This window comes from Littorina saxatilis, linkage group LG17 (genome assembly GCF_037325665.1).
Source record: "Littorina saxatilis isolate snail1 linkage group LG17, US_GU_Lsax_2.0, whole genome shotgun sequence".
Lineage (NCBI taxonomy): Eukaryota > Metazoa > Mollusca > Gastropoda > Littorinimorpha > Littorinidae > Littorina > Littorina saxatilis.
The window spans coordinates 6,955,165-6,980,572 of NC_090261.1; the positions used below are offsets into that span (position 1 = coordinate 6,955,165).

A 25,408-nucleotide genomic window follows, 5' to 3' on the forward strand; every position below is an offset into this window, starting at 1 on the left:
ACACACTCCGAGTTCTGAATATCTTGCATATTTTCCCGAGGGTCGATTTTCACGTATTACCGAGCCTTTGGCGAGGTAATACCTGAAAATCGACCCTCGGGAAAATATGCAAGATATCCAGGACGAGGTGTGTAAGCTATTTAATATCCCATTACTCCGACGTTTTCATTAAAAACACTTACTTTTTCCACTAAAACCTTCCCGTGCCTGTTTTCAGCTTGCCAAAAGCCTCCGCAGTCGAAATTCATGTCAATGAATTCATGCGCAAAGCTAGTTCCCATTTGTCAGCATAATGGACGGCGTCATTCGACTTGTATGTGGACATTCAGTCATTCATATTGCTTATAAAAAGGTCTGCTATCTGCTTTTACATTTTGAAAGTCATTTTAAAATATCCCTGTGTATATTTGACATCGGCTTTCGTTATACTCAATTCGGCATACCGGGTTTATATTTTTACCAGAATTGCGCACGATAATGGCAGCGCAACAAATTCAGTTCGGGCCGTGCTGGTTTGATCGTTGACCCAAGTCAGTTCGCATGCAGTGTTACTGTTTGTCAGTCGGGGATAGAAATGTTGGCTGTCATCGCGCTGTTCTGTTTCGGTTTTCACACGTGGATCACTTACATATTCAGTCGTCGGGTTCAAGTTTAGGTGAGCCAAAGCTTCAATACTTCGCCTGTTGTAGACGTTAAGCAATAAAGCTTGGAAGTTGTATGTCAGCACTGAGAGTCGGTCGCGGTACATCGCTTTCTACTTTGTCCCGGTCTTGAGTTTGAACACCTAAGGTTGGCTACATCTAACACCTCACATCCTCTTCTCTTCCCCATATATCTTAACTGTATCTCCAACTTCTTTTCGTCTTCTTCTTTTCATTTTGATGCCACTCCCTCATTTGTCGCTGAACCCCGCAGTTTACTCGACTCGGATTCACACAAGCCCGTCTAGCAGACGACAGTTTGAACAGTCTTGAACAGCACGGTTGCAAGCAGATTCAGCTATCAATCGAAGCAATACACTTAAAGCCAAAGCAAATAACCAAATGAGAAAACCTAACGTGTGATTTGACTTCATGGTGACTCTTCTGATAATTTTTTGGGCGTTGGAATGGATCTCAACGGGTTCCCAGCTACGACAACTTTTCGAGATGTATGCACCGCAGGCATGCCTTCGACAATCGATGTCAGTTTCAGATTGAGTTTTCAAACTACCAGGTGACTGGGTTGTGTTTTGATTGCTCTCTCTCTCTCTCTCTCTCTCTCTCTCTCTCTCTCTCTCTCTCTCTCTCTCTCTCTCTCTCTCTCTCTAAAAATTAGGGAGTATCGTCCCTTGATCCCACTCGCGATACTCGTTGAACATGCCTTTGACCATGCAGTCGCTTCAGCCAGCGAAATATCTCGACTCCGCTCTTTAAATCCATGCAGAATGTGCGTATCGTATGAAGTATTCTTTATTTTCTCAATATTGACACATGTAGGCCTGTACCTATACGTGATATTGACTTTGACACCATAAAATATTTCAGTCGTATGTTGAAAAAAGTAGTCCATCTGTAAACTCTGAATATGCAGATGACCTCTATAAATTATTCAATTGTACTCTGAAATCAAAGACAATGACCAATGACAGTTGAGATCGAAACTCGGTTGTGATGGATAATTCATATGGTTGCGATGGATAATTCAGAATAATCACCTCCTCAGCTAACAGAGACAAAGAGGCAGGTCATGGGATAAATATATTTCTCCCATGCCAACAGAAGCTACCATTCAGAGAGTGGTTTGCTTCTTAGTTGGATACCATGGGTTGACAGCTCTCGCCATCTGTACCACCTGACCACTGATGAGTACTAAAACAATGGTCCTCCTCAGGACTTGATTTCATTGCGATACGTCCCCCACAAAGGGACTTTGCTTTGAAACCTCGGTTCCCCCTGAGGAGGGTCTGATGCTCCCAATAGGTTGTCTGTGAAGGGATACTTTCTTCTCTCTCTTTGGCTCTGCTAAGAGATTTTAACAAATCTCAGAAGAAAGTCTCTGCTGACTTTCAATTGTTTCTTTCACAACTTCTGATGTTATAATTATATCGTTGTCATGAGGCCGTTTATGTACTGTTTATTCCCCTATCGTATGCAGCAAACAGCTTGATTTTACCTAGAAAGTGTTTCTATGTTTGTAGCTGTCAATGCTGAAGGTTTGGTCTGCTTTGTAGCTGTCTGTGGAGAATGCTTGGTCTACTTTGTAGCTGTCTGTGCTGATCGCTTGGTCTGCTTTGTAGCTGTTTGTGGGGAATGCTTGGTCTGCTTTGTAGCTGTCTGAGGGGAATGCTTGGTCTGCTTTGTAGCTGTCTGTGCTGAAGCCTTGGTCTGCTTTGTAGCTGTCTGTTCTGAATGCTTGGTTTGCTTTGTAGCTGTCTGTGGGGAATGCTTGATCTGCTTTGTAGCTGTCTGTGGGGAATGCTTGATCTGCTTTGTAGCTGTCTGTGGGGAATGCTTGGTCTGCTTTGTAGCTGTCAGTGCTGATCGCTTGGGCTGCTTTGTAGCTGTCTGTGGGGAATGCTTGGTATGCTTTGTAGCTGTCTGTGGGGAATGCTTGGTCTGCTTTGTAGCTGTCTGTGCTGAAGCCTTTGTCTGCTTTGTAGCTGTCTGTGCTGAATGCTTGGTCTGCTGTGTATTTGTCTGTGGGGAATGCTTGGTCTGCTTTGTAGCTGTCTGTGGGGAATGCTTGGTCTGCTTTGTAGCTGTCAGTGCTGATCGCTTGGTCTGCTTTGAAGCTGTCTGTGGAGAATGCTTGGTCTACTTTGAAACTGTCTCTGGGGAAGGCTTGGTCTGCTTTGTAGCTGTCTGTGCAGAAGGCTTGGTCTGCTTTGTAGCTGTCTGTGGGGAATGCTTTGTAGCTGTCTGCGGGGAATGCTTTGTAGCTGTCAGTGCTGAAGGTCTGATCTGCTTTGTAGCTGTCTGTGCTGAATGCTTGGTCTGCTTTGTAGCTGTCTGTGCTGAAGCCTTGTTCTGCTTTGTAGCTGTCTGTGCTGATTGCTTTGTCTGCTTTGTAGCTGTCAGTGGGGAATGCTTGGTCTGCTTTGTAACTGTCTGTGGAGAATGTTTGATCTGCTTTGTAGCTGTCTGTGCTGAAGGCTTGGTCTGCTTTGTAGCTGTCTGTGCTGAAGGTCTGGTCTGCTTTGTAGCTGTCTGTGGAGAATGCTTGGTCTGCTTTGTAGCTGTCTGTGGAGAATGCTTGGTCTACTTTGAAGCTGTCTGTGGGGAAGGCTTGGTCTGCTTTGTAGCTGTCAGTGCTGATCGCTTGGTCTGCTTTGTAGCTGTCTGTGTCGAAGGCATGGTCTGATTTGTAGCTGTCTGTTGGGAATGCTTGGTCTGCTTTGTAGCTGTCTGTGGGGAAGGCGTAATTGTTCTGCTTAGTATCTGTCTGAGCTGAAGGCTAGGTCTGCCTTGTAGCTGTCTGTGGGGAAAGCTTGGTCTGATTAATAGGCTCAGGTTTAAGTGATATTATCCACCTGTAGCAGCGCTTTTTAGTGGCTGAAATACTACACAAATGAATTACTTAATTGTGTGTGTTTTTTCTCTCCATTTATTGTCATCGTTACTAAAAAAAACCACTAGGCTGATGTACTGTTGAATGTTTTGTATTGCCAAATCTCTGATAACTTGCCTGTTAGTCTATTTTTCTTTTTATATTTAGTCAAGTTTTGACTAAATATTTTAACATCGAGGGGGAATCGAAACGAGGGTCGTGGTGTATGTGCGTGTGTCTGTGTGTCTGTGTGTGTGTGTGTGTGTGTGTGTAGAGCGATTCAGACTAAACTACTGGACCGATCTTTATGAAATTTGACATGAGAGTTCCTGGGTATGAAATCCCCGAACGTTTTTTTCATTTTTTTGATAGATGTCTTTGATGACGTCATATCCGGCTTTTCGTGAAAGTTGAGGCGGCACTGTCACGCCCTCATTTTTCAACCAAATTGGTTGAAATTTTGGTCAAGTAATCTTCGACGAAGCCCGGACTTCGGTATTGCATTTCAGCTTGGTGGCTTAAAAATTAATTAATGACTTTGGTCATTAAAAATCGGAAAATTGTAAAAAAAAATACAAATTTATAAAACGATCCAAATTTACGTTTATCTTATTCTCCATCATTTGCTGATTCCAAAAACATATAAATATGTTATATTCGGATTAAAAACAAGCTCTGAAAATTAAATATATAAAAATTATTATCAAAATTAAATTGTCCAAATCAATTTAAAAACACTTTCATCTTATTCCTTGTCGGTTCCTGATTCCAAAAACATATAGATATGATATGTTTGGATTAAAAACACGCTCACAAAGTTAAAACAAAGAGAGGTACAGAAAAGCGTGCTATCCTTCTTAGCGCAACTACTACCCCGCTCTTCTTGTCAATTTCACTGCCTTTGCCATGAGCGGTGGACTGACGATGCTACGAGTATACGGTCTTGCTGAAAAATGGCATTGCGTTCAGTTTCATTCTGTGAGTTCGACAGCTACTTGACTAAATGTTGTATTTTCGCCTTACGCGACTTGTTTTTTCTTGATTTGAGTCTTTTTGTTCAGTATTGTTTTCTGGTACAATATAACTGAACACTTTGAATGAACTGTTGCAATGTTGAGAGCCCTTTTTACATTTAGTCAAGTTTTGACTAAATGTTTTAACGAAGAGGGGGGAATCGAGGCGAGGGTGTGCTGTATGTGTGTGTGTGTGTCTGTCTGTGCGTGTGTGTGTGTAGAGCGATTCAGACTAAACTACTGGGCCGATCTTTATGAAATTTGACATGAGAGTTCCTGGGTATGATATCCTCAGACGTTTTTTTCATTTTTTGATAAATGTCTTTGATGACGTCATATCCGGCTTTTCGTGAAAGTTGAGGCGGCACTGTCACGCCCTCATTTTTCAACCAAATTGGTTGAAATTTTGGTCAAGTAATCTTCGACGAAGCCCGGACTTCGGTATTGCATTTCAGCTTGGTGGCTTAAAAATTAATTAATGACTTTGGTCATTAAAAATCTGAAAATTGTAAAAAAAATATTTTTTTTTAAAACGATCCAAATTTACGTTCATCTTATTCTCCATCATTTGCTGATTCCAAAAACATATAAATATGTTATATTTGGATTAACAACAAGCTCTGAAAATTAAATATATAAAAATTATTATCAACATTTTTTTTTCGAAATCAATTTAAAAACACTTTCATCTTTATGGCATTCCGTTTGTCAAATAATTATTTGGATACTTTTTCATGTTTTTTTCACCAGTTTTAGCTAAATAATCATTATTTAGAAGCTCATGTGCTAAATAAGTAATTGTTTATAAACAATGTAAAACAATTCTAAATAATTTTTTATTTACGTAAACCATTCATTATTTACCTAAACAATTCATTGTTTACGTAAATAATTCATTGTTTACGTAAATAATGATTTATTTACGTAAACAATATATTATTTAGACTTATATTACATTGTTTATAAACAATCAGCAATGTTTCTAAATAAATCATTATTTACGTAAACAATGAATTATTTACGTAAATAATTCATTGTTTACGTAAATAATGATTTATTTACGTAAACAATATATTATTTAGACTTATAATACATTGTTTATAAACAATCAGCAATGTTTCTAAATAAATCATTATTTACGTAAACAATTCATTGTTTACGTAAACAATGAATTGTTTAGCCAAGACATTTTCCATTATTTAGGGGTTTCTAGGATTCGCTTCTGAACTAAGTTTTATGTCTTTCAGTGATTACTATAATTGAATACAAGGTCTCTCCACACACTCTTATCTTAAAATAGCTGTTGTTTGGATATTATTTTGTTTATTTTACAAGCCGAGTACGAAAATAACTGATCTCAAACACAGTCAAAGGTCAAGGTCAATTAAGGGTTTTCTCTGCCGGGAGTGTTTAGTGTTTGCATTTTCTTGCTTGAAGTTGTTGAAACACAGTATTTTCCCCTTATGTTCTCTGTTCTGTTTATGTCCCAACAACATGCCTGTCTTTCCATTTCTCTTCCTTTCATCGTTTCATTTCAAAGAGAAAAGTAAAAACAGCTGTGAACCGTTGAAAAACGGGAAACAATGCCTCCTGGAGTGACTTCCCTTGCCTTGAAAGCAAGATGGAGAAACAGCGACCGGGCAAGAAGCGAACATATTCTGAGCGATTGTTACCAGAGGAGAGGCGGTCATACCATCAGAAGATTTTGGAGAGTGATGGGAATGATCCGTATGACATTCCAACCAGGTGCTGGTCAGCAAATCCGGACGATCTGCCAGAGCTGAGTTACATCAACATCGTAAATTATTTTGTGCTTGGCAAGAACTGTCGAAGAGTGCATGTTGCTGAAAGCTTACAAACGTTTGGATTCCTACCGACTTTTTGTCTCTGGCTGGGTGAGGGATGTCAAGCGCTACAGCCCTGATGGCTGTCAAAACTCTGTCATTTCTGCAAAGGTAAGAATGTGCTTTCAGTTTATAAATATAATAATGAATGAACGTGAGTGTTCTCTGTCTTGTGTTGCAGATTTCACTTGTAAGTTGCAGTTCAGGATATTGTGTTGAGGCTTTGTCTTTAATATATTCTTCGCTTTAGTTTGTATTCTGGACTACGACAAAAGCTGTAGATAGTCTTGAATATATAAATATTTTGAAATAGCTTGCAAAATATTATATTTATATATAATTATAATGAGCTTCATGTTCATATTCAGTTAAAAATCTGTTGTTTACTTTTCATTGTTAATGTTGTAAAGCACATTGACATTATGTGCGTCTTAGAGTTATATTCATTCGATTGACCTAGCTGAATGCTGATTTGTGCGATCTTCAATTTATGTTTCAGGTTCTTCATTCACAACGCCTTAATGAACCAGCACTTTCTCCTTGGACCATCCCACTTTTGATGGCAACATACTGTCAGCACACTGTACCTGCATGGCCGGAGTTGGAGAAACCTGCATGGCCGGAGTTGGAGAAACCTGCATGGCCGGAGTTGGAGAAACCTGCACACACGTCCCTTCACCTTCAAGGAGTCAGCTGTTGAGTGTGTGTGACAGACCGCCATTTCTGTTTGGAATCTAACAGTGAGGGGATGCTTTGTCTGCGCAAGGACCACCCATACTTAAAAGTTAAATAGTCAAGTACCGGTACAGTGCCAGATTGTTATGACCAGTTCCTCCTACTGCGATTTCATGGTGTGGACTACTGTGGATAAAGTTATTGTCTGAGTATTGCCTGACTGTGATTTTTGGGCAATGTGTGTGGAGAAAGCTTTGAAAGTGTTCAGACTCGCAGTTTTTCCAGAGCTAGTTGGAAACTGGCTGGACAGAGAAGCTGAGCCTCTACAAGCAGTGGATGTGAACCAGGAGCAGCTGCAAACACAAGCCGTGAAACGCAGCAAGAAACAGTGACAATGCCAGACTCGCTTGCTCATGTGTGTGGGAAAACAAACATCATGTATGACTGTACACACAGAAAGTGGCCAGTAGTAAAGTTGTAAAGAGGGAGAGAAAAGAGGGCATGTAATGTTTTAAATCACAGTTCACACTCACAGAGAAGTCATTAATTGTTCCATTCTTGTTTCATTTTATTCTTAAAGTAAAATCATGCACAGATGTAGGCATACATTTTGTTTAGGATCACCGACCACAATACAAAATCAAGTGCTACAAGTATAAATTATGATGCATACAGGACATTATTTTGTGATTGTTTTACATCCACTGCTGTGAATAACAAAGAATCATGAGCAGTTTGATTATCAACTTATTCAGCCAGGTTGATTATCAACTTATTCAGCCAGGTATATTGTTCATTCTCCTTGTTTAATGTTTCCAGTGACACGGATTGGCTGCTTGATTTAGGGAACAAATAAGAGAGTGTGGTCCAGCGTAGTTCTGCATCAGTACAGTCAAGTAATACAGTGTTTAAATTGGCAGTGGAACTGAAAGTTAGTTTCTATTATCAACTAGTTCTGTTTTGATGACAACAAAATTGAACACACTTATTTCTGCAAAAAAGCGCACAGGTCTATTTATCATAATGAATAGTTAATGACTCACATGCCCACAGTATGTTATTTCAATTTTGAACATTTAGTGAAAGTGTTCTTCTCTTCACTTTGGCTTGATACCTGCAATACTGGTAGTGGTATGTTCAGTGTTGCTTGAAGTTGCATGTTATTGGTAGTTTAAATGTGTGCTCGCATTTCAAGTGTAGGCCATTTAATTTTGCAATGCTCCTTATCTTGTTTCCTGTGTAGAGCTATTTTGAGGTTAATCAGCATAATTCAACCTTTGTCAGTTGTGTCAATACATGTCACATTTATGCAAAATGATTTCAAAGTGTATGTTAATGTGGTGTGTGTGTGTGTGTGTGTGTGTGATAGAAAGAGTGAAATCTGCTCTTGAAATGGAAGGAAATAGCAGCAGGTCAGATCATATACACATGATACATGTTTGTGTATTCAAATTCAAGATTCCATCCAGTGAAAACATAACAGAAAAACTGTTGCTACTGCTCATGTGAGACACCTGCATCAGAATTAGATACAATACACCACAGTTTAATTAACACATTCTTTAAACAATGCCTTTATCTTCAAATTCAAGATTCCGTCCAGTGAAAACATAATAACAGAAAGACTATTGCTACTGCTCATGAGAGACATCAGAATCAGATACAAGACACCACAGTTCAGGGGTGTTGCTAGACATTTTTATGTTGGGACATTTGGCCAAAACTGTCAGAATGCTTTAGGACATTTTGAAAAAATTTCGGCCATTATTTTGGCTCATCGAAAGTCACCGCAACATTGAAGCACAAGAGGTAATCATTGTCTTAGGAACACAGAACATATGTTGCATACTGCAACTGAAACAATCAGCTTTGTTGATTTAAGTAAAACACAAAGACACCAATTCTTTAAAACTTTTTCAAACCTTTAACTTTAATGTTTTGAAAGTAAAACAATAAAACTCTTCCAATCTTGACAAGCCTTTCAGTTGGAAATATGACTGGTGAAACACCAATAAAACATAAACACACTCTGACACCGTCACATAACATTGTGATTTTATCCATTGTTTTGAAGGTTTCCTGATACACGAGCACATCTATGGATCTGGCATGGTCTTTGCTAGCGAGGTGGTCAGTTAATGCTGAAATTTTGGCAACCTCCCCTGGTGAAAATATTTTTACATCCACCGTTCTTGCACAGTTTGCAAAACATGGACCCACCCTCATAGCTAAGCCATGGGTGTAGGCCTAGGGTGAGCCAATTTGCTTGAAAACCACGATTTGGATGTCGCTTTTCAATCTCAGCAGATGTCGATACGCCGGTGAATGTGACTGTCGTCTGCTAAGCTTGTGTCGTCTGCTTCCATCGACTCGACAACACTACCCCTATCACTCACACTGTCCACGTTCGCGGTGTTGCTGTTATTTTTTTCAGAAGCACCTACCTTGGCGAAGGGTAGCACACCGTGGCCACTGATCAATTGAGTTTTTTTCTTCTTTTTTGGTTGCGACATGATGTTCGGCAAACGCTGAGCCTGAGCGGTCCGCAGAAAGTGTGGTTTCCCTTGTCGAAACCACTCTGGCAGCTACAGTTTTTGTCAATGGCTTGCGCTCAAAACACTGATGTTTCGTTCTTGGTATTCACGAAGAAAATAAACGCCAGTCAGTTGTCTAAGTACATCGGCAGCAGTTTTATCAATCAATCAATCAATCAATCAATGACGCTTATATCGCGCATATTCCATGGGTACAGTTCTAGGCGCTCTGCAGTGATGCCGTGTGAGATGAAATTTTATACGGCCAGTAATTGCAGCCATTTCGGCGCATATTTACCTTTCACGGCCTATTATTCCAAGTCACACGGGTATAGGTAGACAATTATTTGTTTGTTTATTTGTTGCTTAACGTCCAGCCGACTACGTAGAGCCATATCAGGACGAGGAAGGGGGGGATGAAGGGGGCCACTTGTCAAGCGATTCCTGTTTACAAATGCACTAACCCATTATTTGTGTCCCAGCAGGCTTTAGTAAAACTAAATTAATACCTACTGGAAGATTACCAGTTTCCAGTATGTTAAAATAGGCTTAACCTATCTACTGCTGGACTTACATCAGAACACTAACAGATTAAACTATACATGAATCGCGAGACAAGCGACAAGAGAAGAGATTTTTGGAAAAAATACAGGTGAATGAGCAAGAAGGCAGAAAAAAGAAAAGAATTCATGAAGAAAAAGAGAGCATGACATGAAAGAGGAACCAAAAATCTACCTAACAGCAAACTAGAAAGCTCCTGCGGTTCCAAAAACAGTAGGGGCCTTTAATTTCATAACCGCAGTGCCCCACTGCGGGAGTAGACAATTATTAACCGGCTGTGCCTAAGCAATTTTGCCAGGAAAGACCCTTTTGTCAATCGTGGGATCTTTAACGTGCACACCCAATGTAGTGTACACGGGGGGGGGGGGGGGGGGAGTTCGGACACCGAAGAGAGTCTGCACACAAAGTTGACTCTGAAATAAATTTCCGCCGAACCTGGGATCGAACTCACGCTGACAGCGGCCAACTGAATGCAAATCCAGCGCGCTACCAACTGAGCTATATCCCCGCCCAAAAGCCTGACCAATAAAAAAACCGGACAAACCTTGGCCGATTCAGACGAATACTCTTCGGACATTTGGCCGATAAGTAAATGAAAGTTTCGGCCAAAGTAAAAAAAAAATCGGCGATTCGCCGAAGGGCCGATCCAAACGACACCCCTGGAGTTTAATTAACATATTCTTTAGTCTAAACAATGCCTTCAGTTTGAACACTAGGCTGTGCAAACATTGACAAGCCCAGATGATAAAGTGACTATTTTGTCCAGTGTTACCACTTCTTCCTCTTCCCTTGCAAACAAAAGATCAGTCAGAATATCAGAGTTCAAAATTGTGTACTTTCCCCAAAGAATACCGATAACTCGCTCAACATAAATTCTCAGATTAGCTAGTTTGCGTGTTGACTATCTCATAAGCTGTAAGCTGACTCTTCTTTCTTGTAAAGGCAGGGATTTTCACTTGTGCACCTCTCATAGCCACTAGTTCATTAATGTCAAATCCCCTGTCGGCCAAAATGACATCATATTGTCTAGATACCCACTATTTGCAGTGATGTGCTTGTCACTTGAAAGCCCACCCCACCCTTTAGAAATAAAAGAAATATGGCCTTGAGGTGTAATTGATATTAGGTATTTAATTTATGGTGCACAAAATTGGTATTACTATCGTTAACAGTTATACAGGGTTTTAAAACTATCGTTAACTGTTATACTTATATATAGAGTTTCAAAACTATCGTTATCTGTTATATAGTTTCAAAACTATCGTTAACTGTTAAATAGAGTTTTGAAACTATCGTTAACTGTTATATAGAGTTTTGAAACTATCGTTATCTGTTATATAGAGTTTCAAAACTATCGTTAACTGTTAAATAGAGTTTCGAAACTATCGTTAACTGTTATTTAGAGTTATAATATATCAATAGCGCGTTTGTGCGCGCTATTGCTAAAACTATGAATAACAGATAACGAGGGTTTCGCAAAACGGCGGCATGGTGCGCGCAAGTGATATTACTATCGTTAACTGTTATATAGAGTTTCTAAAAATAGCGATGGCGTGGTCGGATGTTTTGATGCCGGCAAAATGGCTGCTGAACGTTTCGTTCGAGCAGAGACATGTCTCTGGTTCGAGCGAATTTGCACTAAATTACTACAACATGATTTAGTAGATCAGGGATCGCGTTTACGCACGATTTTTGCGTATTTGACGCATTTTAAAAGTCGTTGGCGCGTTTTTTTCGCCGCGCCGCGTAAGCCATACGCAAAAATATTGTAACTTTTTCTTGTCTTCACGCAGCGCTTTTGCTCTGACTTAATAATCACCCGATCCTGAAACTGACTATAGGGCTCAAGAAGTGACGACACACATGAAATCTGCGCGTCAAAACTAAAGTCCGTTTCTTTTTGCATCGAAGTATCGCAAACGAACGTAACGAGGGTATTACCAGATAATGTCTTGTCGGATAATGAAACAGACATTAGCTGCTCTCCCATCTCGCGCTTCCAAAAGGCGGAAAGTGTGTCTAGTCGTATTAGAGCGGGAAACAAACTCGCAAGGCCCGAAGGTTGGAGACAGCAGGGGTGTTATTCGACAGGCGTGCGCGGAGTTCGACAGGAAAACTCGCCGTATTTAGGTAAGGAGTGTCTTTAAGTCTTTCGTGCGTGTTTTGTTTGTGTCTGTACGTGTTTTCGTAGTACGCAAAATATTGGTCCGTGACGCGTTTTTTTCGTTTCGTTGCGTATGACTTACGCGTTTTTTAAAAAGCTAGCGCGATCCCTGGTAGATCATATTCAACTAACTGTCGTCTGATAAGTCCATCATTTCGCTGCTTCGTTTAATCAAGTAATCACATCTTCGTTACAGCTGGCACGCTTCCTGTTTTCACAGAAATATTGGTCAGTGTCAGCTTGACCCGTTCTAGCTACCGCGCTGTGTGCGGGTCAGTTTGTACACATACGGCTGGCATGCATGCAGTGGGCAACGGTACACGATGCGAAAGCATGCAGTGTTTTCCAAAACGCGCCTTGGGGGATGTCACTCGGGAAACACGTTGTTTTGTGTTTGTTTTGAAAAAAACCCACTGTTTTGTGTAATGCGTCATGGTCTTTTCCGCGAATATTCAGTAGGCCTACCGTCTTCAAACCGCACACGTGGAAAACAGTACGGCCGAAAGTACAAATGATAAAGCTAATATTAAACAAACTCAACAATGATTTGAGAAGACGACAACAGAAGAACGGTCACTAACTAAATAATGTTGTAGTTTTTTAAATTATGTTTCTAGTTAAAATGTACATTTCGTAGCAAAAAGACAGTTTTGCAATGGCATTTCAGGGTTTTCCCATTTGGGAACGATACCAACGCGCTTTTGATAAAACTATCGTTAGCTGTTATATAGAGTTTCTGAAACTCTATATAACAGATAACGATAGTTTCGAAACTCTACATAACAGTTAACGATAGTAATATCAATTTGGCGCACCATATTAATTGTATTGTTGTGCTTGTAGTTAGACCAGGTGAGTGCACTAGCGCTATAGCATCAACACTGGAGGGTCTCTCAATGAATATATTTCAAAACAGTCAATAATGGACACTACTCTGTTCCATGGATAGGGAAGGAACTGTGGCGGTATACTTGTCTTTATACTTTGCCTGTCTGGCCAGAAAACAAGTGGCTGCAGTCTGTGGTAGTGGTACATGATATGCACAGTCTCGTGAAAAACTTTGCTGGCAGATGTTCTTGACACAGAAAAGATGTATGCCAGGTGTTGCAGAGGTGTGTTAAGGCGTATATATGCATGAATGAGAGCTTGAAACTGTGTCAGTGCTCTGCGCGAGTGTGTTGGCAAATGCGATGCAAGAAAATCGGGGATATAGCTCAGTTGGTAGCGTGCTGGATTTGTATTCAGTTGGCCGTTGTCAGCGCGAGTTCGATCCCAGGTTCGGCGGAAATTTATTTCAGAGTCAACTTTGTGTGCAGACTCTCTTCGGTGTCCGAACTCCCCCCCCCCCCCCCCCCCCCCCCCCTTGTACACTACATTGGGTGTGCACGTTAAAGATCCCACGATTGACAAAAGGGTCTTTCCTGGCAAAATTGCTTAGGCACATTTAATAATTGTCTACCTATACCCGTGTGACTTGGAATAATAGGCCGTGAAAGGTAAATATGCGCCGAAATGGCTGCAATCTACTGGCCGTATAAAATTTCATCTCACACGGCATCACTGCAGAGCGCCTAGAACTGTACCCACGGAATATGCGCGATATAAGCCTCATTGATTGATTGATTGATTGATTGAAAATCAAATAATGTAACAAGTGTGAAGAAATTAGAAATCCCAGTAAAATATCGTACAGTATCGTCATTGTCCCTCAAAGATTCAAGTGTCATTTTTTTCTTGGCAAGTTCGTCTTTAAGTTCCCGAGTTTCTAGCACCAGCCTGTTAAGTTCATCCCGTAGCTGCTTTTCTTCATCTTTAGAAATCCAGGCAAAATTGTCATAGGTTTCAGTCTGGCAATAAGTACCGCCACAGTCACCTCTCTCGGGAAGAGGAGCAGCCAGTTCTGCTGTATCCGAAGTACCTTCACCGTCGCCATCACCAGCATCCTCTGCTAAATTAGGGTGAGAAGGACAAGGAGTTGACTCACTCCCCACAAGCTTCTTCCTCTCCTTCAGTCCTTGAGTCTCTGGTACTGTCCTTGTTGGCTGTCAGGCTGTGTCCCTGCACCATACCCAAGTTTCAAAGTAGGTGTCCAGCTCGGACTGTTTACTTCCCACAGATGGTTGCCCTGCAGAAAAAATCAAAGGCAAATGTATTGTAAATTATGGATTGGGAGTTATTTTAAAAATAAGTCGCCCAAACAAAATGAATGAGTAAATCTCGACACAGATCTACCCTTTAAAACTGAACTATGAAGTTGTATCAACAATGACCATTTAGTGTTCAAATAAATTCTGATTATCAAATCCAAGTATTTCACACATATGGCATTCTCACAAGTCATGGTTTTGGGCAACCATGATAAGTTGTTACACTGAGAGTAAGTGTAAGACTGACTCACTCAGTCATAGACTGCACTCGGTGCAGGACTGACCGACTGTCCGCACACTACCATTACAACACAGCTTGCATCAAACACAGACTAACCAAGGCAGGTGAACAAAAGCATGAGTACTTACCATTGACAAAATGATCAGAGCACACGTAATAGATCTCCTAGCTGTTGATTCAAAGTTGAAATTCTTCAGCTGAAGCTGTGCCAACCATTCTCGCCGGCGTCGTGCAGTCAAATCCCTTGTCTCTTTGCCCTTTCCGTTGACAACAAAGAAAAGAATCTTCTGTCCCTATCTCTATCTTGTCTGTTATGGCAATGTTTAACACTACAACTAGAGACCATGTCGATAAATGCGAGAGATTCAGAGTGCAGATTTCGCGTGTTGCCTTCTCGCGAGTTCCGCCGGAATGCATGGGGCAAGGCCGGACAACTCTGCACACGACTGTGTGACGTCATCGCGTCAGAGCTCATACCAAGTTGTGGTGTGTTGTGTAACCTACAGATAACAAAAAGTTTAATCATGCAGTAAGAGAAATGGAAAGAGAAACAAACAGTTTTTGTTGAGACAGAACAGAACACTTAGGACGGAAAACTTGTTTTCAACAACTTCCAGGGAGAGAATGCAAACACTAAACACTCCCGGTCATGACCTTGACCTTTTGTTTGTTTTCGCATTCAGTTCTTTTCGTACGGCAATTTCAGCTTGTAAAATAAACAAATTTACGAACATTTTCTGATAAATAATGTTTGGAGATACCTTGTATTGAATTATAGTATATACACAAAGAAAAAAAATGAAGCTTAGAAGTCAATTCTTGATTCCCCTAAATAATGAAAACTGCTTTCCCTAAACAATGAATTGTTTACGTAAATAATTCATTGTTTACGTAAATAATGATTTATTTAGAAACATTGCTCATTGTTTATAAACAATGTAATATAAGTCTAAATAATATATTGTTTACGTAAATAAATCATTATTTACGTAAACAATGAATTATTTACGTAAATAATTCATTGTTTACGTAAATAATGATTTATTTAGAAACATTGCTGATTGTTTATAAACAATGTAATATAAGTCTAAATAATATATTGTTTACGTAAATAAATCATTATTTACGTAAACAATGAATTATTTACGTAAACAATGAATTGTTTAGGTAAATAATGAATGGTTTACGTAAATAAAAAATTATTTAGAATTGTTTTACATTGTTTATAAACAATTACTTATTTAGCACATGAGCTTCTAAATAATGATTATTTAGCTAAAACTGGTGAAAAAAACATGAAAAAGTATTCAAATAATTATTTGACAAACGGAATGCCATACATCTTATTCCTTGTCGGTTCCTGATTCCAAAAACATATATATATGATATGTTTGGATTAAAAACACGCTCAGAAAGTTAAAACGAAGAGAGCTACAGAAAAGCGTGCTATCCTCCTCAGCGCAACGAATACCCCGCTCTTCTTGTCAATTCCACTGGCACTGCCTTTGCCACGGGCGGTGGAGTGACGATGCTACGAGTATACGGTCTTGCTGCGTTGCGTTGCGTTCAGTTTCATTCTGTGAGTTCGACAGCTACTTGACTAAATGTTGTATTTTCGCCTTTCGCGACTTGTTTCTCTTTCTTTTAAAGACACTAAAATCTCGAGTCTTTTCAAGCTATGCATTTGAATTATGTCTTTTTTTTCTAAGTAGGGCATTGCAAGAGGAAACTGTTAGAGAGATCTGAACTGAATGAGCCTTAAGTCTCAACTGTTATTTCCTCTCACATTTTACAAACTCATGTGACACTCCTTATATTGATATCAGTTAGCTTGATGGGGGAGGGGGGGGGGGGGGGGGGCTTTTTTGATGTTAGATTTCGCTTTCTGTTTTATTGCAACTACAATTGTGATAATGTTAAGGTGAAGGTCGGCCAAGTTAATTGCAGCGAAAGAAATTTCTAATGGACGAGCAACCTTAGGAGTGCACCCAGCACTGATTGTTCTGAAGCTGGGTACAGTTTTACCTGTGTTATGAGATTCCACTGCTGAGAGAACACCCCTCAAGAAAGGACATCTTTTACAGACCCTTAGTCTGTCATTTTGACCCAAATACACCTGTCATGGCAGGGCCCACACTCAGGCACTTTTGTCTGCATGGTGGCAAGACCACGGGTGTCCTTTGATCGCAGACAACGCTGTACTGCAATCAAACGCTGTCAGCCTGTTTACAAGAGTATCATGTCACAACCAGGAAGCAGCAAGTTCTTGGTTCAGTGGACCCCCCTACCACCCTTTTTACATTTAGTCAAGGTTTGACTAACTGTTTTAACGTAGAGGGGGGAATCGAGACGAGGGTCGTGGTGTATGTGTGTGTGTGTGTGTGTGTGTGTGTGTGTGTGTGTGTGTGTGTAGAGCGATTCAGAGTAAACTACTGGACCGATCTTTATGAAATTTTACATGAGAGTTCCTGGATATGGTATCCCCAGATACAGTTTTCATTTTTTCGATAAATGTCTTTGATGACGTCATATCCGGCTTTTTGTGAAAGTTGAGGCGGCACTGTCACGCTCTAATTTTTCAACCAAATTGGTTGAAATTTGGTCAAGTAATCTTCGACGAAGCCCGGACTTTGGCATTGCATTTCAGCTTGGAAGCTTAAAATTTAATTAATCAGTTTGCTCATTAAAGTTGTCATTAAAAACGATTTTTCGCAAACAGAGTTAAAATTGATTGCATCGTATTCTTCATCACATTTTGAATCTAAAAATATATACATATGTCATGTTTACTCTTAAAATGTGATCACAATTAACGAAAATAGAATAATTAGTCTTACGATTAAAATGTAAGAAATCGATCCAAAAATGATGTCATCTTATTTGTGATCATTTCCTGATTCCAAAAACATATAGATATGATAGGTTGTATTCAAAACAAGATCAGAAAGTTAACAATAATACAGAAAAGCGCGCTTTCCTGCTTAGCACAATACGCTACCGCGCTAATCTGACGAGTCAATATCACTACGTTTTGCACGTGGAAGGTGAGCGATTTCCTTCACGCGGGGATTGACGAAGCTGTACTGTCTTGGTGAAAAAATATAGTGCGTTCAGTTTCATCCCGTGAGTTGGACAGCTTGACTAAATGTAGTAATTTCGCCTTACGCGACTTGTTTAAGAACCCCTTACCCACACACACCCCTGGCTTTTGTAGGTAGAATATGACTATTTTTTCATGGTTCGAATTTCAGTTCACAAAAATGATGTTTGAGGCTTGGTCAAAGGGTGAACAATGCTGCCTTTTAAAAATTCTGATTTGTACTCATAGGTCTGGCGGATTTTACTTCCTTTCGCTGTTTGCCCACTTCCCTTGTTCTCTGTTTCTCTGCTTTGCCTTTGCTTCAAGGCGACCCGTGACAAACTGTTGTCAGGATTGCAGCACCATGCTTCAACTTGACTTCAAGAGGTTTAGTTTTGAACTCATTGTTTAATGATTGATACAAGGTAGCTGCAAACGTTGCAAACTACACAATAGCATTTTATAAGGGGCTCATTGTTGGTGTGAGTGAGTGGTTGAAAGGATAAAGAACACGGAAGGAAAGAAGCACGAAAAAAAGAGACATGGGGGCTTCGATGACATGAGGTATAGCAAGAAGGTACTTGCTTTGTTGAGAAAAGGAGGGGGGGGGGGGAGAGGTGAAGGGAAATTGATGAAGGCAATCTCTTAAGAATTGATTTCTTGCGCACGCCGTCCGCTTCCCGTCCGCGCCGACTTGTGTTTTTGAGGTGGCGGGCGGCAAGGTCAGGAAAGCTGTCACCCCCAATCTTCCTGCTTGCCTGGCTTCGGGTCGGGGAAGACATCTTACAGCGCTTTTTACGTCATGACGTGCGTCTGACAAGCAACTTGTGACGAGCGCGTGCTCAGGGAAAAAGAGCCAAGCATAGTCACTACTTTTGGTGTAACTCTCTCTGTCATTGATTTCGTAACGTCTGTTTTAGAGGTGCTGACTTTTCCTCCTTCACTGTGTGACCGTGATAGTGTGTGCAATGAAGGGTGCTGCAAAGAGGTGCCATAAATCGCCTTATTCATGCCAACATATTTTGGTGCAAAAAAAAAATTGGTGACGCTTCATTTCGAAAAGATTGTGTCAACAAAAACTGTCTTGTTCTGTGAAATATGTGCAGCCGAAGTCAGTGTTCGGCGCTTATCTTCTGGGGGAGGAGGATGAAAGCAAATTCACCAGCTGGCTGAAGATTACAAGTCTCTCGAAGGAATCTCAGGCAAAGGAGTGCTACGACTGTTTGAAGGAATGCAGCGCTTATCTTTTCAAGTGAGAGTCACGGTTTAACAAAATCATTATGCTTTTAAAACAATATTCATAAATTATTTGCTTTATATGTTTATGTATACTTTTTTTTAATAATTTTTAGAACGCACGTCTCTTAACTTTGTGCATTGGAGTTGAAATTCATTCGATTGTGTGTATTCACTTCCGCTATTTAAATATGAATTTGAAGAATATATCAACACTGTCCTTATATTAATCACATAGCGAAGCCATTGGTTTTTATTTTTTATTATCCCGGGCAGTTAGTACTGTCCTCTTGAATGAATCTGCTACACTTAGTAGGTTAATGGTAAACTATAATAGAATTTTCAGAATAACCTTGGGTAATAAAATCCAAAAACAGACAAACTGCTAACGTTCCCAAAACAAGAATAAACAAGAAAAGCAAATGCTTACACCCGACTCGCCTTCATTACCCCCCCGCCCCTCCCTGAACCACCGTACCCCATAGAAGACTCCCTCCCTTTTAAGACCCCAAACAAGACATTTTCAAGACCTGTTTCATAAGATATTCTGTTCATAACCTCAGTAAGTTTACCCTCATTTTAAGACACGATTTTCTTAAGGTTTTGTAGATCTTAAAAGGAGGATTATACTACCTATGATCCCACCGCAAACTTGCATAACCCCCAAGCTCCTTCTCACCACCACCACTAGCCTGACATACTCAACATCCACCAAATTTTGAAGAACATTGTTTGTTGTTGTTAACTCTTACTAGTTTACTCCCTTGACCATCCGAAGATATCTTCGGATGACTCGCTACGGAAATTCCCATTTACTTTATTTTAAGGACAAGCCCTTTTATGCACTCAAAATAACAACACTAACTGTTTATTGATTTGATTATCGTTGCATGGTGACAGATTTTTAAAACGATCAATACTTTGCTTGCTATGACCCTGGTTTTCCTGAAAAAATTTGGTGCGCCTGTGCTCTGTTCGCCATTATAGCAAACTTTCGCAATTGACAGTCAGGAATTTTTGCAAGCTGATATTTCAGCACAGCGAGTTCATCTGATCCTGAGGTTGATTAGCTGTACTCAGATGGTGATAATGTTTCTAGTTCTGCGCAAATATTGGCACTAGCTTTGAAAACATCCGAGATAACCTCAACGTTAAGTTTTTTTATGAAACGAACATAATCCTGCTGTGGCCCCAACATTTGACGAGGGTTAACCAAACGGGGGTCACTTCGTGCGATCACCCAGCCCTAAAAGTGTGCAAAGTTTTAGAAGTGCTCAATTACTCGGGTGAGTCAAAAAAAAAGTAAGGTATTGGAAACGTTGTAATTTTTAACAAAACAAAACACATCACAGTCATGGACTTCGGCAAAAATGGTCGGTAAAGTGGACACACACAATTTCAAAATTAAATTTTGAGTTTTGCTTTCAGTTCAAAAGCTGTTGAACTTCAACAACAGCTTGGGCATTTTGTGACAGAGTGGCTAAATAAACTGAATACGGACCATCCCGGGAAACCAGTCATCCAGATAAAACCGACAGATGAAAAATCTACTTCTGAACACGTAAGCGATTTCAACGTTTAAGGAATAACAATTAAAAATGTAGCATAGTACACGTTAAGGCATAAGTAGCTTTCAAATATATTTGTAACCCTTATTGGTAATGGCTTTTGTAGTACTTTCTTTTTTAAACCCCTCATAAGTAATCAGCAGGTTTGTTAAATAATAATAATAAAAATAAATGAGCATTTATATAGCGCAACATCATAACATTACAATTATGCTCTTTGCGCTTGACACATTTAAAATTAAAACACAGTTATACAAGCATTAACATCAACAGTCATAGTCAACAACGCTTAATTAAAAGCGACAGCAGTGAATTACAGACGGGCCCGCTTTTAAGAAGTCAACTAATAAGAAAGCTCCCTTATATTTAAGAAAGGGAAATCTCCGGAGAAGGTCTTCTTTGTTATGACTTACAAAGCTCGGATGAGCACAAAGCCGATGAGCAAAAGGTCGAGGTTCAAAAGGTCGAGGACATTTGGTCGAATGTCAAAACGTCGAGGGTGACAATTCAAAAGGTCGAATGCGACAAAAGGTCGAGGGATCGAATGTCTAGCATTGAAGAAGTCGAGTTCCTTTTCCTCTTGTACCCCCATTGTCTCCGTCGTATTTTATTTATTTATTTTCTTGGGAATATCTTGATTAAATAATAATTGATTTGCAAGACAAATGCTGCATAGAATGTGCCTATTTTATGCTTCATAATATTTTCAAGTAAATCATACCATGTTAGCAAGAACAGTGTTTTGAGTCACAGAAAAATAAAGACAATTCCATACCCACAGGTGACTATGACAGTGAAGATCGTGTCAGTCATCTGTGAACTGGTGCTGTTTGGACGGATCTTGTGTGTGTGCCGGGGGGGGGGGGGGGGGGGGGGAGGGGGGGCAATGAAAACAGAATTACAATGTAGCAACGAAACAGTTCACAAAGAAATGGCAGATTCTAAACATCCTAGAACCTCATCAAAAATCTCATATTCACAATTCTTTGATCTTTCAATTCTAGTTCTTTTGTCAGCTCGACCTTTTGCTGTCGACCTTTAGTCGCACTTGACATTTTGTCACCCTCGACGTTTTGACTCTCGACCAAATGTCCTCGACCTTTTGTGCCTCAAACTTTTGGTCCTCGACATTTTGGTTTTCTCCCCCATAAAAACTGCTTGTGAGTAAGGTCGATTCGTTGTCCCATGGAAGATTTTCGCTTGGATATACTTGAAGAGAGTCTGCTCAGTTTTCGGGGGTCAGACTCGGCCGGTCAGTGGATATTGTGTGAAAGGGCAGATGAACTGGCAAAAGAAGGAGCCGTAGAAGACCAACCTGAAAACAGTGTCAGCTTTAGTGAGCAGAAGACAATCATCAAGGCATTGATGAGGCCAAGGACAAACAGAGATGACTACCACACAATGTCCAGAGAGCAGCAAGTCAACCTCATCAGGCTGCGTACTGGCCACAACAGGCTCAATGCTCACATGAACCGAAAGTTCAAGCTGGCGCCATCACCAACCTGTGCCTGCGGTCAAGAAGACCAAACAGCGGAACACATCTTACAGCGATGTCCCTTACTAGATGAGGAACGAAAAGAAGTGTGGCCGTCACCAACTCCCTTGCAGACCAAACTATACGGCAGTCGACAGGAGTTGGAGAAAACGACAACATTTATCACCAGTGCTGGACTGATCGTGTAACCTCTGCGAACGCCAAGAAGAAGAGAAGAAGAAGTGCCCATTCCACTTCCTCAGTCGCAGTCAAAATGGCTGACAAAAACAAGCGGGCATCGATCGCTTTCCCTGAAGAGGAAAATCTGAATGACTGAAGAGCTACGTTGAACAAAATCCGCAAAAACTGAAAAAGGTCATTGCTGAAGATTTCCAGATCCCAGCCACCACATTATCAAATGTTCTTAAACAGAAGGAAAAGTTCAATGCAGGCAACATTTCGAATCTGGAACAAACAACCTGCTGAAAAAAAGATTAATACACATTTCTGAGATAAAATAAAGAAAGGAAAACACTAAAAAAACCTCATATCCCAACAAAACAGCCGCGTTTCTAAGTTGTTTTCTCCTTGTGTTTTCACCCCCCAGAACTGAAATTGACGCCAATGATCAGCTTTAGTGTAACTTTCAAGAATTAGCAACATATTTGTTCTTAGGCAAATGCAAAGGCGGGTTAAAAAAATTCCCAAAAAGGACACCAAAGTCTGCCATTTTGAAACTAGGAAACTATTGTTATCTACCTCTTTCAGCACAAAATGCAGGTGTATTTATGAAGTGAAGGTTAGCACGGAAAGCTAAGAATAAAAGCAAGAAGGAAATAGAAGATCTAGAAGAAAGACAGAAACAGGAAATTATCTGTGTGTGTGTGTGTGTGTGTGTGTGTGTGTGTGTGTGTGTGTGTGTGTGTGTGTGTGTGCGTGCGTGTGTAACCGTACGTACATACGTGCGTGCGTTAAGTTGCCTTTTCTAAGCAATGTTTAAAATAGGAAAATCGTATTGAAAGAGGTTTACATTGTACTTTCTCTGCATTCAGGCCTACCGAGTCTTGGGGCTGTACCTGGTGGTAAAGAAGAACAAGGAGGACTTCAAGCTTCAATTGAAAGCGTACGCGTATGCAACAGAAGAAGACATAGATAGAGTCTTCAGTCGCATAGAGGAGTGGTGGTCAGTGATTGATGTAGCTGATACGTTGAACTGGAAACCATATGATTTGACAGACGGAGAAGCAACTTCAAGCGAATAAGTCGAACAAGGAACCTGACGTACCCGGTGCCGGTATATATCTGCACGTTTTGCTCCGAGTTCGTCGTAACTGTTTTCACAGTGCCTAGTTTATTCAGGTACATATCTATCTTGTCCGTCGTGCAAACATCGTACTTTAGAAGAACCCACTCACAAGCCAGACGTTTTCCTTAGTCAGACTTTGTGTTCTGTACTGATGATCGGAGTTATTGTAAAAGTTATTGTGTAATTGTTCTCAAAGGCTACGTAGTGATTTGACATGTGTTTATACCTAAACAACTCTGAACGAAAGTGTCTTTAATAAAACAACATGTTATTGTATTCCAACGAAGAAGACACAAATTGATTTTGTATTATAAATTAGTAAATGGTATGGTGCCAGCTTATTTGCTTGGTTATCTTCCACCTCTTATTTCGGCAGTGAATCCCTATCACCGACGTAAACCATTTGATAGACAAATTTCACGCTGCAGAACTGAGTTGTATAAACATTCCTGTTTCCCTTCTTCTTCAGTCTTATGGAATGAACTTCCTGACAGTGTAAAACAAACAAGTTCTGTTGGCTCTTTTAAAAGATTTTTGTCTAGAGATGACCCTGTTACTCCCCCGTTCTATTACTCAAATGACCGAACAGCTGAAATTATTCATAGCAAATAAAGATTAGAGATTAGCAATTTAAATGGAGATCTGTATAAGCGACATTTGACAAATGACACTTCCTGCAGGTGCGGTTTTCAGTTTGAACATTGCAAACTTTTTATTTGATTATCCATGATATGAAAATGTCAGAGCGACCACTATCAAGACTTTGCCTGATTATAGTGATATTTCTGTTTTCTGTGTTATGTACAGCAATAGCAACAAGTCTCTGTGTGAAAACAAAGCGATATTTTATCAGATTCAGAGATTTATTTTAGACAGTAAACGTTTTGGTTAAGATTGAATAAATTGTTATTTTTTGGTTAGAAATTGCATTGTTTCTCTCTCTCTCTCTCTCTCTCTCTCTCTTTATTTATTTATATATATAAGTAATACTCCATTTTGTGTGCTGATGTTGTTGTTGTTGAAGTACTACTTTTGTTCTCGTTATTCTTGTTATTGTTGTTTTGATTGGTAGAATTTAGAATTTACAATATCGTCCGCCAATTCATTATTTTGTCTCTAAGAGCTCGTGTATAAGTTTATCTTGTTGTGCTCCTTCGTTAAAACATGTTTTTCGTGGCTTTGAAAATTTGTAATTGAAATAAAACACTGTTTAAACCAAAACGAAGAAATATGCTTTTTCATCATATATATGTTTTGATTAATGTTGTCAGTGTATATAAAAAATAAGATAAACCGTCTGAGAATAACTGACAAAAGTCTTGCAATTTCTTGTGTTACTGAGTACAATTTACAGCCCCTTGCATAACACTCGCCAAACCTACCCCCCTCCTTTTTCAAACAATCACACTCTCTTCTTCTTTTTCACACAAACACACTCTTATCCTTTTTCACACAAACACAATCATCCTTTTCCACACAAACACATGTATTCTCTCATCCTTTTTAACACAAACACACTCCCTCATCCTTTCTCACAAAAACATAGCAAGAGAGTCTCACACAAACGCACTCTCTCATCCTTTCTCATAGAAACATAGCAAGACAGTCTCACACAAACACTCTCTCATCCTTTCTCACAGAAACATAGCAAGAGAGTCTCGCACAAATACACTCTCTCATCCTTTCTCACAGAAACATAGCAAGACAGTCTCACACAAACACACTTGATCTCTCATCCTTTCTCACAGAAACATAGCAAGACAGTCTCACACAAACACACTCTCTCATCCTTTCTCACAGAAACATAGCAAGACAGTCTCACACAAACGCACTCTCCCATCCTTTCTCACAGAAACATAGCAAGACAGTCTCACACAAACGTACTCTCTCATCCTTTATCACAGAAACATAGCAAGACAGTCTCACACAAACGTACTCTCTCATCCTTTCTCACAGAAACATAGCAAGACAGTCTCACACAAACGCACTCTCTCATCCTTTCTCACAGAAACATAGCAAGACAGTCTCACACAAACGT

General features: G+C 40.0%; 1 protein-coding gene and 2 long non-coding RNA genes across 3 annotated transcripts in view; 2 read left to right on the forward strand and 1 right to left on the reverse strand.

Moving 5' to 3' along the window:
• Nucleotides 1–24,780, forward strand: part of LOC138951642 (uncharacterized) — a 35,512-nt gene extending 10,732 nt beyond the window's left edge. The window contains exons 5-7 of the mRNA XM_070323180.1: nt 18,893–19,038; nt 20,451–20,583; nt 23,117–24,780. Coding sequence (XP_070179281.1) covers nt 18,893–19,038; nt 20,451–20,583; nt 23,117–23,326 — 489 coding nt within the window. The 3' untranslated portion in view covers nt 23,327–24,780. The remainder of the gene's footprint in view (nt 1–18,892; nt 19,039–20,450; nt 20,584–23,116) is intronic.
• Nucleotides 5,681–7,802, forward strand: LOC138952829 (uncharacterized). The gene is made up of 2 exons (XR_011451434.1): nt 5,681–6,496; nt 6,885–7,802. It is a non-coding gene; the product is annotated as an uncharacterized lncRNA (long non-coding RNA).
• Nucleotides 8,075–15,651, reverse strand: LOC138952828 (uncharacterized). The gene is made up of 2 exons (XR_011451433.1): nt 14,836–15,651; nt 8,075–14,444 (listed from the first exon to the last, which is right to left on the reverse strand). It is a non-coding gene; the product is annotated as an uncharacterized lncRNA (long non-coding RNA).
• Nucleotides 24,781–25,408: the final 628 nt, after the last annotated feature.